Source organism: Ischnura elegans, chromosome 4, assembly GCF_921293095.1.
Source record: "Ischnura elegans chromosome 4, ioIscEleg1.1, whole genome shotgun sequence".
NCBI classification, from domain to species: domain Eukaryota; kingdom Metazoa; phylum Arthropoda; class Insecta; order Odonata; family Coenagrionidae; genus Ischnura; species Ischnura elegans.
This window is the reverse complement of record NC_060249.1, coordinates 107,643,695-107,658,865: the sequence shown is the minus strand read 5'-3', so window position 1 is coordinate 107,658,865 and position 15,171 is coordinate 107,643,695. Positions and strand designations below refer to the sequence as shown.

The following is a 15,171-nucleotide window of genomic DNA, read 5'->3' as shown; positions in this document are numbered from 1 at the left end:
AATTTTTCAGAGGATTGCATATTTTATATGTTAGAACACAGTATGCTTGCATTTTATTTGGTATGGTTAATTATATTTTTGTAATATTTTAGATGATATGCAGTCGCGCTGGGAAAGGCACTGAAGCAGAGAAAGAAATCAGGCAAATACTGAAGGATTGCTTCTATGTTCCTGTCTTACGTCCGGGTGACTCATCATTGCAAGCCTCAGTTGGAGATCCTTTTTCTCCTGAAAAATTGCCATCTCCGGTTAGTGATTGGCTACTCTTTCATTTTTTTTTTAGATAATAGGGTTATTCATTCCATGTCAGTTCACCCAGGCCATGGCACTCACCGACTCATATTTTAATGAAACTTTTGTCACTAACTACTACCGCCTATTTAATGACACATGTAAAATATTTCCTCTCATACTCTCATAGTTTGCAAGATATGAGGGGTCAAAGTTTGAGATGCTTGCTCAGAAGTAGAGGTAGTAGGATTCAAATTCCAGAGTGCAGAGCACAGGGTAAAAATCCATAGCTCAGAAACCACATAATATATTTGAATGAAATTTTGACCCCTTGTCTATCCAAGCACATAGCTTTCAAAGTAATGTCTTTTATTTACCCTGCATTGCCATGCTAGCCAAAATAATGTCAACAGTTCTTAATTAACCGATTTTTTTAGTTCAAAAACATTACTTCATATTTCCAGAATTATCACCGAAAGGCTGAGTAGTTAATTCATCAATTTTCTTTAATTGGAAGTAAATATGTGCTCCGATATACTTTAAAATAAAAATGGTGGTGTTTTAACTGCCATTATGAGTATCTAACAATTTGATCGTTGGATTATTCTTCCTCATAGAATGATCCTCCGAAATCGTTAGAACATTAATAGATTTGCTTGGTTACGCTATGGAGTGGGCCTTCTTCACTTCTATAGCGTTGAAGTATTTTTCCCCATCCAATCCCTTCCGCACCTATCCTACCTCAGAGGCGTCGATGGGCTCCTATCGCGGCGGCCCCTCTTTCCTTTCTCCTTCCTCTCCAGCCCCTCCTCAGGTGTTCGGGCGTATAAACCATTGGCTTGGTTCCTGGCCCCGGTGTGTTGTATCCCCGAAGGGTTCAGTGGCACCGACTCCATAGGGCCTGAGGGGGCCCGAGCCCCCTCAAAAATTCGTTATGGGTGTGAGGAAAAAATGTGTCAGGCTTGTCAAATTTCCCCTGAGTGTCCAGATATCGAGGTTTGTATTATCAGGGTTCTAATGTTGATCATATGACTCGTCTAAAGTGCTTACAAAACTTAAAACTCACTTCTTATAAAATTTCCCGGGGCAAGATCCCTGGTTTGGGCCCCCCCAATATTTTTTGTAAGTCGGCACCCTTGGAAGGGTTCACCTTGAACCCTCATACTCTTTGCCACTATGAGTATTTCTATTTTTTAATAATAATTTCTATTTTTATAGTAAATTTGACTCCTTGTCTAAGGTAGACGAGGAGTCACAATTTCATTCAAATTTATTATGTGGTTTCGGAGCTATGAATTTTTACCCAGTGCCCTGCACTCTGTAATTTGAATCCCACTACCATTACTTCTGAACAAACATCTCAAACTTCGACCCCTCATATCTTGCAATATCATATTTCTTTTAAGACATTGAGAGCCCTATCAATATCCAGTCACCATTCTATTATTTTTGCATGCTAACATTCGAGAATAAATCTTTTATTTCCACCTGAGCTCCTCTTCTCCGACTATAAGAATGCATAAACTACCACCTCTGTAATATGACAGCCAATTTCCACTAGCTAGCCACCCCTTCCCCAAGCCTCTGTTGACCCTTCCCGTGTTTGTGAGTCTAGCGGTTCTCTTCTGCATTAAGTGCTGTTACATAAGTGTGCAATAGTATAAAAAGTCATGTAATATTGATCACTATGGAGGGCGATAACAAGAAGAAAGGAAGAAAAATATTTAGTTGAAGTACAAAATTAGAAATTTTCATTGACATAGAAAATAAGATGGATAAGACCAATGTCCCAAATTAATATCAGATTTCACTCGTACTTCATCGAGGATATTAGAAAATTGAGAGCATATTGAAAAATATGGTGAACGTGTGACTTTTTGGAACTGATTAAAAAAACCGCGCCTTAAAATGTATGCATATCACAACGCTGAGTTTAATTCGCCCTTCAGAAAAAACTGTGAACATCCAAAATCCCCCTTCTCATTTCCTACCTTCAGCTGCGCATTCCCATTTTCCAAGGCAGTGTTGATTTTGCCATTCAGCCCCATTTGGTGGTTTATTTCATTAATGCACAGGAATGATTGATCAGAAATGTAACGTAGGCATTTGAACTCCTCTTATCAGTCTAGAAGCACACACATACTCTCAGCCCAGTTGGAAAATGAGCAAAATTTACTTATGCAATATGCCAGGGAACTTCTACCCCCTAAGTCAAAGAAGTCTAAAGTTCACCGATTGCTTTTTTCATATTGATAATATAAATTAGATAGAGATAAGTTAAAAAGTAATAGAAAGTATTACATACAAGTTCTCTGGGAGGCAAGCGAAACGATTCATTATTTTGATGTCTGAATTATTACCTACGTGTTGAACTTATGGATCTTGAGTGAGCCGTTTCTTCTCTCTGAAATAAAATTGGGCTGAGAAGCAAGATTTGTGGAGGGTTAATAATAATAATAGGTTTTATTTGCCCACTGACCAAGGTACATTGGTCCAATGAAATAAGGCACATCGAGAGTACAGGTGTTGGATGATGGAGTAGGTAGATGGGGCCACTCTTCTTTGACTCTGCTGTGTCATTTTCCTCTCATGTCTAGAGAGCTAACCAAAGCCTGGAGGGCTGAGTCCGGCTGGATGAATGCGGTGGTCATTAGATGCCAGTGACCACTCCTGTTGGAACGTGATTGGAGAGGGCTCATAAGTTCATCAACCACAAAAATATTTAGAATGGATGGTAACATTTGCCAGTATCTTGAGAAGTTTTTGATATATTTGAGTAGAAGAGCTTCTTATAATAATGTCAGCAGAGGTTAGCATTGATCGGTAGCTAATTTGTCATATCTATATGTATATGACATTCCTATTGAGCTATCGCGATAAATCAGCATTATCTCTCCACATTTGACCACGATTTCAATGTGATTTAAAGGAAGCCCAAGCAGAAAGATGTCCTCATTTCTACAAATGGTGGTTTGTCCGTGAAAGTTTCTCCGACGCACTATCTGAAGTATGGTGAAAATTTCACAATGAAAATGCAAGTTTCATGAAAGTATGAATATGAAATAACAAAATAACCTCTTCCCTGTTTACTATGTTAACTGTGTGAAATATACTTGAATTGGTAGGTTTATTTGAGCATCTCCAATGAAGAATCCTATAGAAGTTGGCAGAGGCGACAAGATATGAAATGGAGAAAGATAGCGGTTTTCTTGGTCTATTTAAACGGTAGCTTCTTTTTCTGAATGCTTTCTGACATTATTTTCTTTTTCTGTATGGAATTATTAAATACATAATTCCCAGAATATTAAGATTTGTTTGAATTTCAACTTGAATTTCGCAAGAACAGGTCCACATATGCATAACTAAGTTTGGTTATAACGAGGTAAACCTACAACCCCCTCAACTTTATTGTTTATGGCCTCTGGCATATGTATGCTCATTAACTGGTAATCTTTATGAACAGAATCAGCTTTATAATGTTATATACCTTGTGATTTGTCATGTGTTTCTACAGTAATGTTAGCTGTGGAATTATTATAACAATTGGATGAATTAAATATTCAAGGTGCTGGCAATGAAAATGGATCCTAAATCTCCAACCAAGGAAATTAATGCATTTGCTGGACCAATGAGTTTGGATAAAGCGCAAGAATTTTGTCTCAAACTGAAATCTCCTTTGAGATCCAAATTTCGTGAAAATGAAAACTTTGGTCCACAGACACCAAAATGTAGAGTATCATCTCCTAAGTCTTTCCTATTTTCTGGATCTCCTTTGCGGCTATGTGATCCGGAACGTGGACTTGAAAGAGAGGGAAGGTATCCTTTTTTAGTTATTTTGTATGTAATATCATGAATGCAAGTGTGACCCAGATTATTATATTTTTTAGAGTCCAGTTAACAGTCATGTTAAGTTGTAATAGTGATTACAATGCCACTTGGTCAGGGGTGGATGCAGGATCCTTAAGAAAGCACAAGCAGAAGGTTTTGAGGAGGGTCGGGAGATAAATAAAATAAAGGTCGGGAATATCCATTGTTACGAGAAGGACCAGAGGGATGGGGAAGGTTTGATGGGGGAGCAAGTGCCCTCTGGCTGCAGGTCCACCCCTGCTTTTAGTTCTGTAACCATTGCATTCTTATTTCAACTTCTATTTGCTCATTCAGTGAACTAATATCCAAACATTCAATACTTAATGCGATTCTATGGTTCCTTATGGCATAATAGGCTGACATCAGTACTTATGTACTGGAAGAAATGGTTTTTTAGCATTGATTTTGACTATCAAGCTATATAAAATAAATATTTAGTGTGCATGATGATATGTTCTTTCTTTATTTTCTATTTTGATGCTTAAATGTTCATATACAGCATTCATTCACTGTCATTCATTTTATTGTAGGGCTCTGGCGAAAGAATTTCATGTGGGGTGGAAGGAATACTGGCCTTTTGCTGGTGTTTATACTGACCTTGGCACAAAGGAGGGAATGCAAATTTTGGAGAGTTACTTGCATAAAAAATTAATTGATATATTAAATGGAAAAAAGGTAAAGATTATATATTTTAAGTTATATTTCTTAGAAGATAATATACAATGGCTTTTGGTAAAAAGTTTCCCTGTTATAAAATTAACCATTATTGTATTATATTATTGATGTAAGAGACATACAGCAAACTCCTGAATATCCAGGCAAGTGATGGGAAGAGGCGGCACGGATACATAATCGGAAAACACAAATAATCCAAACTTTCACTTTAATTTCTTGTAATTTTCATCATTTACGTAGATCAATCAATCTATTATTATCGATGCACGTTTTATGTTATTTTAGACTGCTTTTCGGAATAATTAAGAGCTTCCATTCCTGACTACAATCTTTTTAGCAGCGATAACATGATTGTACTCGTATTCTTACTGCTTTGTGTAATACTTACCTTGCCACACACAGTAAGTATTACACGAAGCAGTAAGCGGCCACAGATGTGCGGTTTCCGAAAACCGCGCATCCGTGGCCGCTATAACACAGATTCAGAAACTGGTTTGCACGAATGCTTCTAAACCACTGCACGACATCGGAAACTACACTGTCAAGCACCACGCTGCATCTAGCTCAAGTTGCCCGGGATGCAGCTGCTGCGGAATGCGGATCTGTGATCACTGAGCTCGATTGTGCACCGCGATGGTTGAAAAACAGGAACACAGAACTCCCGTGATGGCAACTGGTGCACGATCACTCCATCGCCCAGCTGTGGTTATAGGAAACCAGGGCTTATGGCAAACTGTCTATGCAGGCGAGTGCTTGGCTACCACTCATGTTATCTTTACTACCACTTCCCCCATTGCCTTCACTTCTATTCATCTGCTTCCACTATTCCCTTCATCTCCAGTTTGACCGTGGCTAGTCAGGACGTAAACATGCCCGAGTGCGATGAAATATCTGGTTCCCTTGGGCCGTATTCAACCGCATGCAAGTCCAAGGCAATAATTGCGCATTGGCAAAATGAAATATACATTTAATGATCATAGATTGACATTTTTCTGAATTTGCGATTGGTTACTAATTGAAGAATCTTCTTAAAATTACTCGAGAATTTTTTTTTCTGTCTCTGATCGTCGTCTGAAATGCTAGATCAGACTTACAAGTAAACTTGAAACATTCCTTGTTAGCAAGTAAATAAAATAATTCCATATTACGAATGGAATTCTAATGGAAGTAATAGGCCCAGTGTAGCCATATCTTAAAATGCAAATATCCTGTTGCTTTTGCATCTGATTTAGTTTTTAAAAATAAAGATTGTGGAGTGTGAACGGATAATCCAGAACATGGATAAACCACACGCAGGTAATTGGGAGTCTGCTGTATACTCTTTTGGCAGTTTTTGGTAGATGATTTTCATTTATGATCCGGACCAGTCATAATATCAGCCATGAAGATTTGTTGTTAATAAGCATACATTTTTATGATTTTCTGGAATTATCTGGAATCGCAAATTAATTATATTTATATTGTTAGAAGTGGAAGTTTGCCCCATTTTCAGTCTTGGGGTGAGAATGACTTGCGTTAATGGCCTGAATAGATCCACAGGTTTCAAGGTATCAATGCACCTGACAATGTAACTATGTTATGAAACCCAGGTCATGCTTTTCAAATATATTAGTGAACCTAACAAAGTTTATTCTTTAATTTTTTCGTAATGGAAAGGTTTCACAAAGTTAAGCCTGAAACCATCAGGCGTATAATAGTTTGGGGTTCTGAATAGGGTCTTTGTGATTTAGTAAAGTTAGTTAAACTTGACTCTTCTGTCAACTGAGTTAATGGCTATGCAAATTAGGTATGTGTTGAATTTTAATCCTTGAGTTCTCCATCTTTCTTCTGCAAAGATTGAATTGATAGAAAAATGTTATGATCGTAGAATGCAATTAGCCATTTTCTAGGTTTGATCTGTAGGCATTTAGGTCCAAAAGCAAATGCTTTACCCACGTGCGGAACAAATATGTGATAAAGCAGTTTCAATGCTAAGTGTGTAGGCAGCTTTCTTAGGTTTCCTGATGAGGTGAACCTCATTGCAGGTGAGACTAGAGTAAAGACAATACGAAAACTTGGGGGAAGAACTCGCTGTTTTGCCCTCTGCTCATTGTCGGTGTATGTTGATGCATTTCAGTGAATTTCATTGGCACAAAAATTATGGAGTTTGAAAATTCACATAAGTATGAGAACCTTTTGAGAGTAAATTTTCTGATAAAGACTTTATGGAGTTCTCATGCTCTCTGAATTCAAATGCTTATAAGCTCTGCATTAATTTTTTTCGCCTGTGTACTACATATCCAGTGACTATTATCTGTTCATTTTATCTCTGCGGGTCAACTTTCGTGAGATCCCGGACACTCTCGGAGGGCCTCGCTGAAGGGGAAGGGGTAGTACCGAGAGAGAGAGAGAGCAGGAGCGACCTTAACGTTGCCAAATGTACATAGCCGCCCTTGTGTCTCACTGAAAAGGTGTGACTCACACGTGGCCACAGATATTTTGGGCCCGGCGGCAAAACAATGCATACAATGTATTGAGAATAATCCCATCTCAGAAGCCAGGATATTGTCCGCTAAATGCGAGACTGCTGGTGAAAGGCATACATAGGCGTAACATTCTTAAAAACGGGGAGTGCAAGGGAAAAGGATTTGGCAACACAGCTAGCAGATTCACGAAGTTGACACGACGGAGGTCTGAGAGCGACTGACATTCCGAAGTGCTAGACCACGCCTACTGTCTGCTGATTGGCAGAGGGAAAGTCACGTGTAGATAAACTTTCCCTCCTCTCACCCCAACTCGGTTAAGCCACACCAGCTCACCCGCAAAGATAAAGTGAACAGACCTTAGGCAGGCAGTATGATGCACCTAACTCTTTTCTTCCCCACAAATATAATTACGATACATATCAGTCTCCGTGATTTCATTGTTCAGTTTCTTGCACTACATATATCTTTCCGAGTACTCATCAAGTCATCACTAAAAATTGTATCATTGTAAATAAATTGAATAATCAATACTGTAAAGTCTCTCGGGTCCGCCGGAGGCCGCAGAGGGAACGCGAGGAAGGGAATTAAGGAATTAATAACAAATTCCCGGTCTTTTCCATAACTCCTCTTTATTCGCGTTCAGATACATCCATCTCGCAAGTTGTCTCCAAACCAGCTCCCAACGTCGTGTCTTCTTCCCACCGGCACATCGGCCAGCTTGCAGTTCCCACCGTTCTTCTCACCGGATGCAGGGAGGGGTGGGAGGAAGGCATTATGTATCTGCTCGCTCTTCAGCTAACCATGGTGGGAATGCAAGTCAGCGTGACACTTACAATACGTTCATTCAGAGTAATTCAGTGGCAGACATAAAATGTAACTGTATTGAAAAAATGGAGTGCCAGAGGATAGATAGCTAATGGCTTCCTCAGCTGATGTATTGCGAGCAGTTGCCACTAGGGCCCCATAACCCCTCTGATGATTTCCCTTACTTGCATGCTGCAATCGTAACATGGCCATTTCTCTGTTCATTCAATCTTCACTGAAGAAAATGCGGTAAAAACCCTTGCTTAAGGATGGATATAGCACACAATATGAAATTACACATTCAATTACTAAATCAATATTATTTGCGTTTGTCTGCAAACTATTGCTGCATCTCAATCACTCACCCACTCAGGGATTAACATGTATGTCTCTCATACCTGTGGCCTGCCTCTCAAACCATAAACATTTTTCAAGGGAAAGAAAAATACATAAACTCTCAATTAGTTGGGGTTGTTATAAAGACCTTTGTCCTTGTAAAATCTTGGATGGATGTTTCCTATGCAAGTGGCCTACTTCACATCAAAAAATAAGTCGGAAATAGTCGAAAGGAAAGGAAATGATAATTAATCTCAAAGACTTACCACATGACCTTTGAATCATTTTTATACTCATTCTTATCATAAATATTTTTCATTTGCAAGTGGCCCATCACTTGCACAGCTATTGAGTTGAAAAATTGAAAATGATATAAATCTGTATTTTGTGGCTAAAATAGCTCCTCTCTCTGTCAGTAAGATTATCTTTGAAAACGTATTTAGGATGATTTCTCCTGTATTAGTGACATACCACGTATGTATTCAGTCATTAATAAGAGGAGAAAAGGTAAGAAATATATACAATATGAATATGTATAGTGTTGTCATGTGATATTATCTTTCCTTGACTTACCTAATTGAAGAACTCAGAACAAGATTTCATTATTAACTCCATTCTATTTTTCCTTATACCTAGTGAAGGGACTAATGTTGAGCAATTTTACAAAGAATATCGTGGGGGAAAGATCTCCAAAATGTATTGTTTGCAGAAATTTGATATTTTGTGAAATGTGACTGGCAATAATCCCCTTGTGATTGATTATTACTGGGTATTTACATGTATTCTAATGGTTGCTTTGTTAATAGATAAATGCCTTCATTTCAGAAACCTGATGGAGAGATTGTTGGAGAGACTGATGTCGACACAAAAAGGTTGACTACCATTGCAATAGCTGATGAGAAGGACACTGACCATATAAATCAACAGATGAGTCCCGTGTCGGACCTTTGCCTTGCCATGCAGTCTTGTCAATTATCTTCAAGTAAAAAGTCTCCTAAAGAAACCAACAACCCTCCTTCCCTTCTCAATGCGACATGTCAGCCAAATTCAACTGAAGAGTCACAACCATGCCACAGTCCCTCACCCCTTCACTATGTGGAAAAGTCATGCATCATATTTGCCCGAAGAATATCTGATCTGATCTTAAGGGAGGCATGTGGGGAGAAGAAGAGAGACTTTTCTCGTGTCATTGGCATGGAAGTACACCATCTTCGTCGCTTAATTAGTAGTTTCAAAGATGATCCTAGATTTTCATCCATTGATTTCAGTTGTATGCACTCTAGGGTGGCCAGTTTGGCAGCTGAGGCTCTCCTTGAGGCTTTGCCGTCTGCATCAGTCAGTACAATCAACATAATTAACGCTTTGGGAGTAATGCAGGGCAAACATGTAAACCTTTGTTCGTCATCCGATGAAGATGACGATAGGCTGCTGGAGAAGGAACGGTAAGATAGTTTGCATTTAATCATTGGATATTGAGGCATAAGTGCAAAATAAAATGACATATCAAAATAATTGATAAATTTAATGATGCTGATTGTGTCACAACTGTTGTTTTCATCCCTTGAGGATTTTCCTTAAAGCTCCCTTGTGTATGAATCCAGATTTACTTCCAGTATTTCACGTTGTGTTTTTTATTATATTTTACAAAGGCGTGTGAATTGTTTTCCCAGTTTTTGATTATTAGGTATTTTGCCTTGAGTTCCTTCATTTTGATCCCCAACTTATGGGGTTTTAATATTTTATTCAGTCTCCCTAAGTTTATTTAGTCTCCAACCAATTAGAGCACCAACCAAACTCCTAGAAGGAAACTGTACCTTATAGGTTCTTAATCATTAATTTAATTTGTGAGGAATATGTTAAGAAGTTGCTTTTGTAGAATTTCCATGATTTCCTCAGTAATATTTACACTTTACGTGCTATGGGCATAATATTACGCCACTTCAAATCCTTCGATTTTTACTGCGGGAGTAATAATGCGCCATCTGTTTTTTTTCGTCGGTCTTAGTTTTCCATTTTTAGCTAAGTGGTTCTAACCTCTGAATAAAAAGTGAAAAAAGCAAATTTCAATATTTAAAATGATACCAAACACCTTCTTCTCGAATTAAATGTTGGTTGTTAAGAAATTACGAAAAATAATTGAAAATAGCCAGCACTGAAATGCCGGGCTGCAGTACAATGGTCAGCACGGTAAGTGTTAAATGCATGTTAGATCCTGGCTAAAGAAAATACCACAAAACTATATTAATTTGAATTCAATTACATAATTTGAAATGTCACCTTATTCGAAATTCTGAGCAATCCCTGGAATGTGATATGAAAATTTACGTGCTAGATGATTTGAATGATTTGAACTGCCTCTAAACATGTAATTTGGAGAGTAATTTCACCTGGTCACTCCCATATTAATTTACTTTGGCCCGCTCTTGAAAATACATTTTTCTTCATATTTTGAATTAATATTTTCACCTAAATTCAAATATCTCACCAGTAGATGCTTCTGTTTCTCGGCCGCTCCATCCTCAGATATTTTTCTTTGGGTATTAAAATAGTTTCTTATGGAGGAGGAATTAATGGAACAGGCTGAAGGCTGAAAATCCTCTAGAAAATATAAATCCCCTCATTACTGACTCTTCCACCATCACAGATAGGTGCTTCACTGCTTCCTGTCCAATCTATCGATGTCACTATTCCATCTCATAATAACTAGTCAGCACACTCATCACTGGTGATTTACGATGCTAATCCTGTAATCCTATAAAACCTTAATTGCCAAGAAAAGAGTTCAGCACTTGATGTCTTGGCCGTAAATAAAAAAGCCACCTAACTCATCAGATGAAATGAATCAAGAAGCATTTGCATTCTCCTAGGAGAGTATTTATGGCAGGCAAACTCGATGAAGATAGCTGTTGGGTAAATGTGAGCTATTTGGATGGAGAAGAGGAATTAGCTGGAAAATACACGGCTGAAAAGAATTAAGCTCCATTTTAGTGTGATTGGATGAGGAACTCCCTATTGGGGTGTGTCCCTTGAGAACATAATGATAGGAGACCCCTTGCGGAAGTACCCCAAAGAGTAGGAAGCACTTTACCCCATCCCTAAACCCACCCCTCAAGGATGTGGCCCCACCAAATCCCCTCTGTCAGAAATAACAGTGACTTAGAAAGAGGCATTTTCTGCAATTTTGTGACTGGGAGAGAAAGACTGAATCCTGGTAAAACATTCGCCCAAGAGTCGACCATTGTGTTTGAATATGGATGGCCAATTCCTGGTTTTCAATTATGGTGTAGCTTTTTTTCTCACAGTGCCCTTCGAGCTGGGCTATAGAAAATGGTTTCACTTTTGTTTTGTTCTCATCTAGTGAAATATTCAGTTCTGGTTCATATTTATTGAACGTCTACAGTATAGCAATCAAGAGTTTTTATATTTTAATGTGTTAATTTTGCTTCTTTCTAATTTATAGATATGGCCCATTTGGAGTTGGTGGGAAGGAATGGAGAGTCAGCATGAGACATGGTATTTCAAGAGTTGACTGTGCTGACGGTGTAGATGAGCATGCCCAGTGCCTTATTACTCTCATTGAGCAGGCAATGCAGGGGTATTCCCAGAATAAGTGTGATATTCCTGATGAGTCAAATTCTATTAAGTTGTTGTGGGAAAATGCTAAGTCATGTTCTTGTTCCTGGCCTACTTCTCCTCATTATCACTCAAAGGTTGGTATTTGCTTTTATATTCTTTGCACTCTATCAGCTTTATTTTTATCCATTTACTTTCAGTGTCATAATATACACTGCTCTTTTTTTATGTGAATTTCTTATTAGTGCCCAATCTATCGAGAAACTTCTCAATTAAAGAGTTAAAGACTGCTTGATCACCTATCCTTTGAGTATACCGTATAAGCGCGTGTAAGAGGCGCACCTTTTTTCCCAGAAATTGCAGCCGAAAATGGGGGTGCGCCTCTTACACAAACTTTTTATCTTCCCCTCCTCCCTTTCCCCATTCGCTAGCCCAAGAGGAAATGAGTGGCCTTGGTTTTACTGTGTGAGTCAGTCATCTAAAAACCAACGTCAAAAACAAGCGGGAGGCAGGGGAGTTTCTTCCATGGTGATGTATTTTTAAAATGCTCCTGTTTGCGTTTATTACTCGTAAGCATGCCTCATCACGTCGGTAGGTACCTCAGATGTGAACATGGAAAAGATCGTGTGGGGTATTTCCCTCCGGAGGGCACACTAAATTTACTGGTACGAGTGGGCATACCGCAGCATTTATACTACATATAGTGCTTGCTTATCAAACGCAGAGAAAAGTGCAGTTTTGAAGGACAATACCTGGTCAATAGTCAACATCTGTCTTGCCGAGTAATTTCCATAACGCTAAGGGCCTGCTTTTTCAAAAATCATCTTCAGATGCTATTATAAGGGTTATTGCGATTGAAAATTATATTGGTGTCAAAACCTGCTGTTTAAAATATTCAAATGAGTGTGTACATTGTTTGACTGAATGGCAAATAGAAGAAATCTGAAATGCTTATAAGTGAAGAGTATTGAAGGAGAGGTAGAGGGTAAGGAGCTCGCAGCCTCCGCCTTTCCTCGGCAACGAGGCTGAGGGCGAAAGAGAAAGGGAAGAGCATGTCCGATCTTGCATGTGACGTCGTTGTCTTCAAAGCAAAGGGGCTAAGACGCAGCAATGTGATATACGCAGTTTGAGTTGCCTGAAGTTTCCAGTCCATCTTGTCTTGTTTGAATGCGCTCATGCTACGCTTGTTTCTTCCGAAATTGTGATGTTTGGACTATTTTGAATATTAGTAGCCTTGTTGTAACTATAAATCTTTGTGTCAATCAATTAGAGCTTAAAAAACTTAAATTCTGTCAGATATGCATCTCGTTAGATCTCTTTCTTGATATTTTCCTTTGAGGCAAGTGATTTATGGTTTTTGGGGTCTCGGAAAGGAAAAAAAACGTCATAGGCAGGGGCTGATGGATGGCCGTTTTTTGTGAAATCTATGTCATGGTTATTTTCTAGCGGCAATGAGATTCCCCCGATTGTTGTCCAATCTCTTGGGAAGATTCACGCTATGTGCCTGTCATGTTTTGATTTAAAATTTTCCACGGCTGAAATTCTATTGCAATACTCCTACGAGAGCTTTAAAAAAAAAATTGCACGAGAGTAGGACAAACATCGTAGTGCAATGGCCTATGTGAAGAGAGGATTGGAACTCTTTCTACTCCCTCTTATGGGGTGTTGCATTGGGGTGAAAGCAATGATTGAAAATTTCGGATTGAGATTCAATTTCTTCGACGAATTTGGATCCGAAGTACATTGAGGTGAAGGGCATTATAAGTGGATATTTGGATCTGAGGTATCCAATCCGGCAGTCCCTAGTAAGCATCAGAAGGTTAAGGCTACAAGTGAATACCTACTTATCTCCGAGCGCCATACATATCGTGTAAATTTAGCTGAAAAATGCCGCGTGAATTATCAGTATTGAAAGTGGAAAATTTGATAACTGTTGAAGATCCAGGCTTAAGTCTGCAACACCGCGCGATAGGATAAAAAAATGCCTAAAAGTTTTCTTTTCTTTGGCTCTGATGCTCAAAACAGGGATGCGCCTCTTACACACGCTTATGCAGTACACTCAAAATGTCCTTTTAAGTCCTGATTTCCAAGGATCACCCATCCGTGGTGAGTGGTGGCACGATTACTGATCCTGGAAAGTTATTTGCTTGGACTACTATGTAGTCATGAAGCCACACCATAAAGTCTTTCTGTGCACAAGTTGCACAGAAGGCAAATACTACAAACACAACACAGTCGTATACACCTAGCATAATACTCATCACTGTCCATTACTCTAAGGTAGCAGTGGCATAGAGCTCCCATAAAGGCAAATACCACTCAATCATGCTGTCATGCATCACTCACAAGGGGAGTGCCTGAAAACCGGATCTCAGATTTCAATCAAACTTTGTAGTTTAGTAGTCAATCGGGATCTTTTCAGGAATCACCCCCATGTGAGGTTATGTAACCAATAGTTTAAGCAAAAGATGCAGTTAAACATTTACAGGTCAACTGTCTTCCCTCAGAAATGCATTGCTACTGCTCATAAAAGATGAGCTCCTTGGTGGTTATGGTGTTTGCCTCCAGTCTGCAGGTCCTAGGATCAAGTCACCGGTTTTAGCATTTTTTTCATATTTTTTTTCTACTTTTCATTTTGCAAAAGCCTGCTATTCATCATTACTTCACTTCCATGATTTTATCTGAAAATTTTATTTTTCTGTGTGGAAATCTTTTTTATGCCATGCTACAGCATCTGCTGTTTTCCCATTTTTTTCACACAGAAGCCTACTTTCAATGATGTTATTTCCGTGTTGCAAAAACAAATTGTTTTCGCAATGCACATGTTTGATATTCTGAATTGTAATTCTGTAATCGAAGTATAATTACTTGAGGAAGTGTAAATGTATTCTACTATATGCGGATGCACTATTCCTATCAGCGAAGACCTACCCACACTGGAAGATAAAAACCTTAAAAGTTATGCACAATTCAAAAGACAGCAAGTAACACTCTTATTCCGTATCCCCTGCGATAAGGTATGGATGCAAGTGTGAAGAGGCTCATAAATATTTTTGGTAAAGAACCATTGAAATCTGAAGAAGGCCAGCTGGGGAAGGAAATGTGTCCTCTTCCGGCACTCTGGGTGGTAATCCATGTTTTCAGTGAGCGGTCGCTCAACTGCTTACAAACCATCTTTAACTAGAGCCTCCCTAGAAGCATCTTGTTGGTAAATTTTGAT

The 15,171-nt window shown here is 38.8% G+C and overlaps 1 protein-coding gene across 1 annotated transcript in view; it reads left to right on the top strand.

Moving 5' to 3' along the window:
* LOC124157869 (ankyrin repeat and LEM domain-containing protein 2) overlaps positions 1-15,171 on the top strand; it is a 35,990-nt gene that overhangs the window by 7,263 nt on the left and 13,556 nt on the right. Inside the window, exons 6-10 of the mRNA XM_046532927.1 lie at positions 93-248; positions 3,797-4,047; positions 4,629-4,773; positions 9,204-9,820; positions 11,839-12,088. Coding sequence (XP_046388883.1) covers positions 93-248; positions 3,797-4,047; positions 4,629-4,773; positions 9,204-9,820; positions 11,839-12,088 — 1,419 coding nt within the window. The remainder of the gene's footprint in view (positions 1-92; positions 249-3,796; positions 4,048-4,628; positions 4,774-9,203; positions 9,821-11,838; positions 12,089-15,171) is intronic.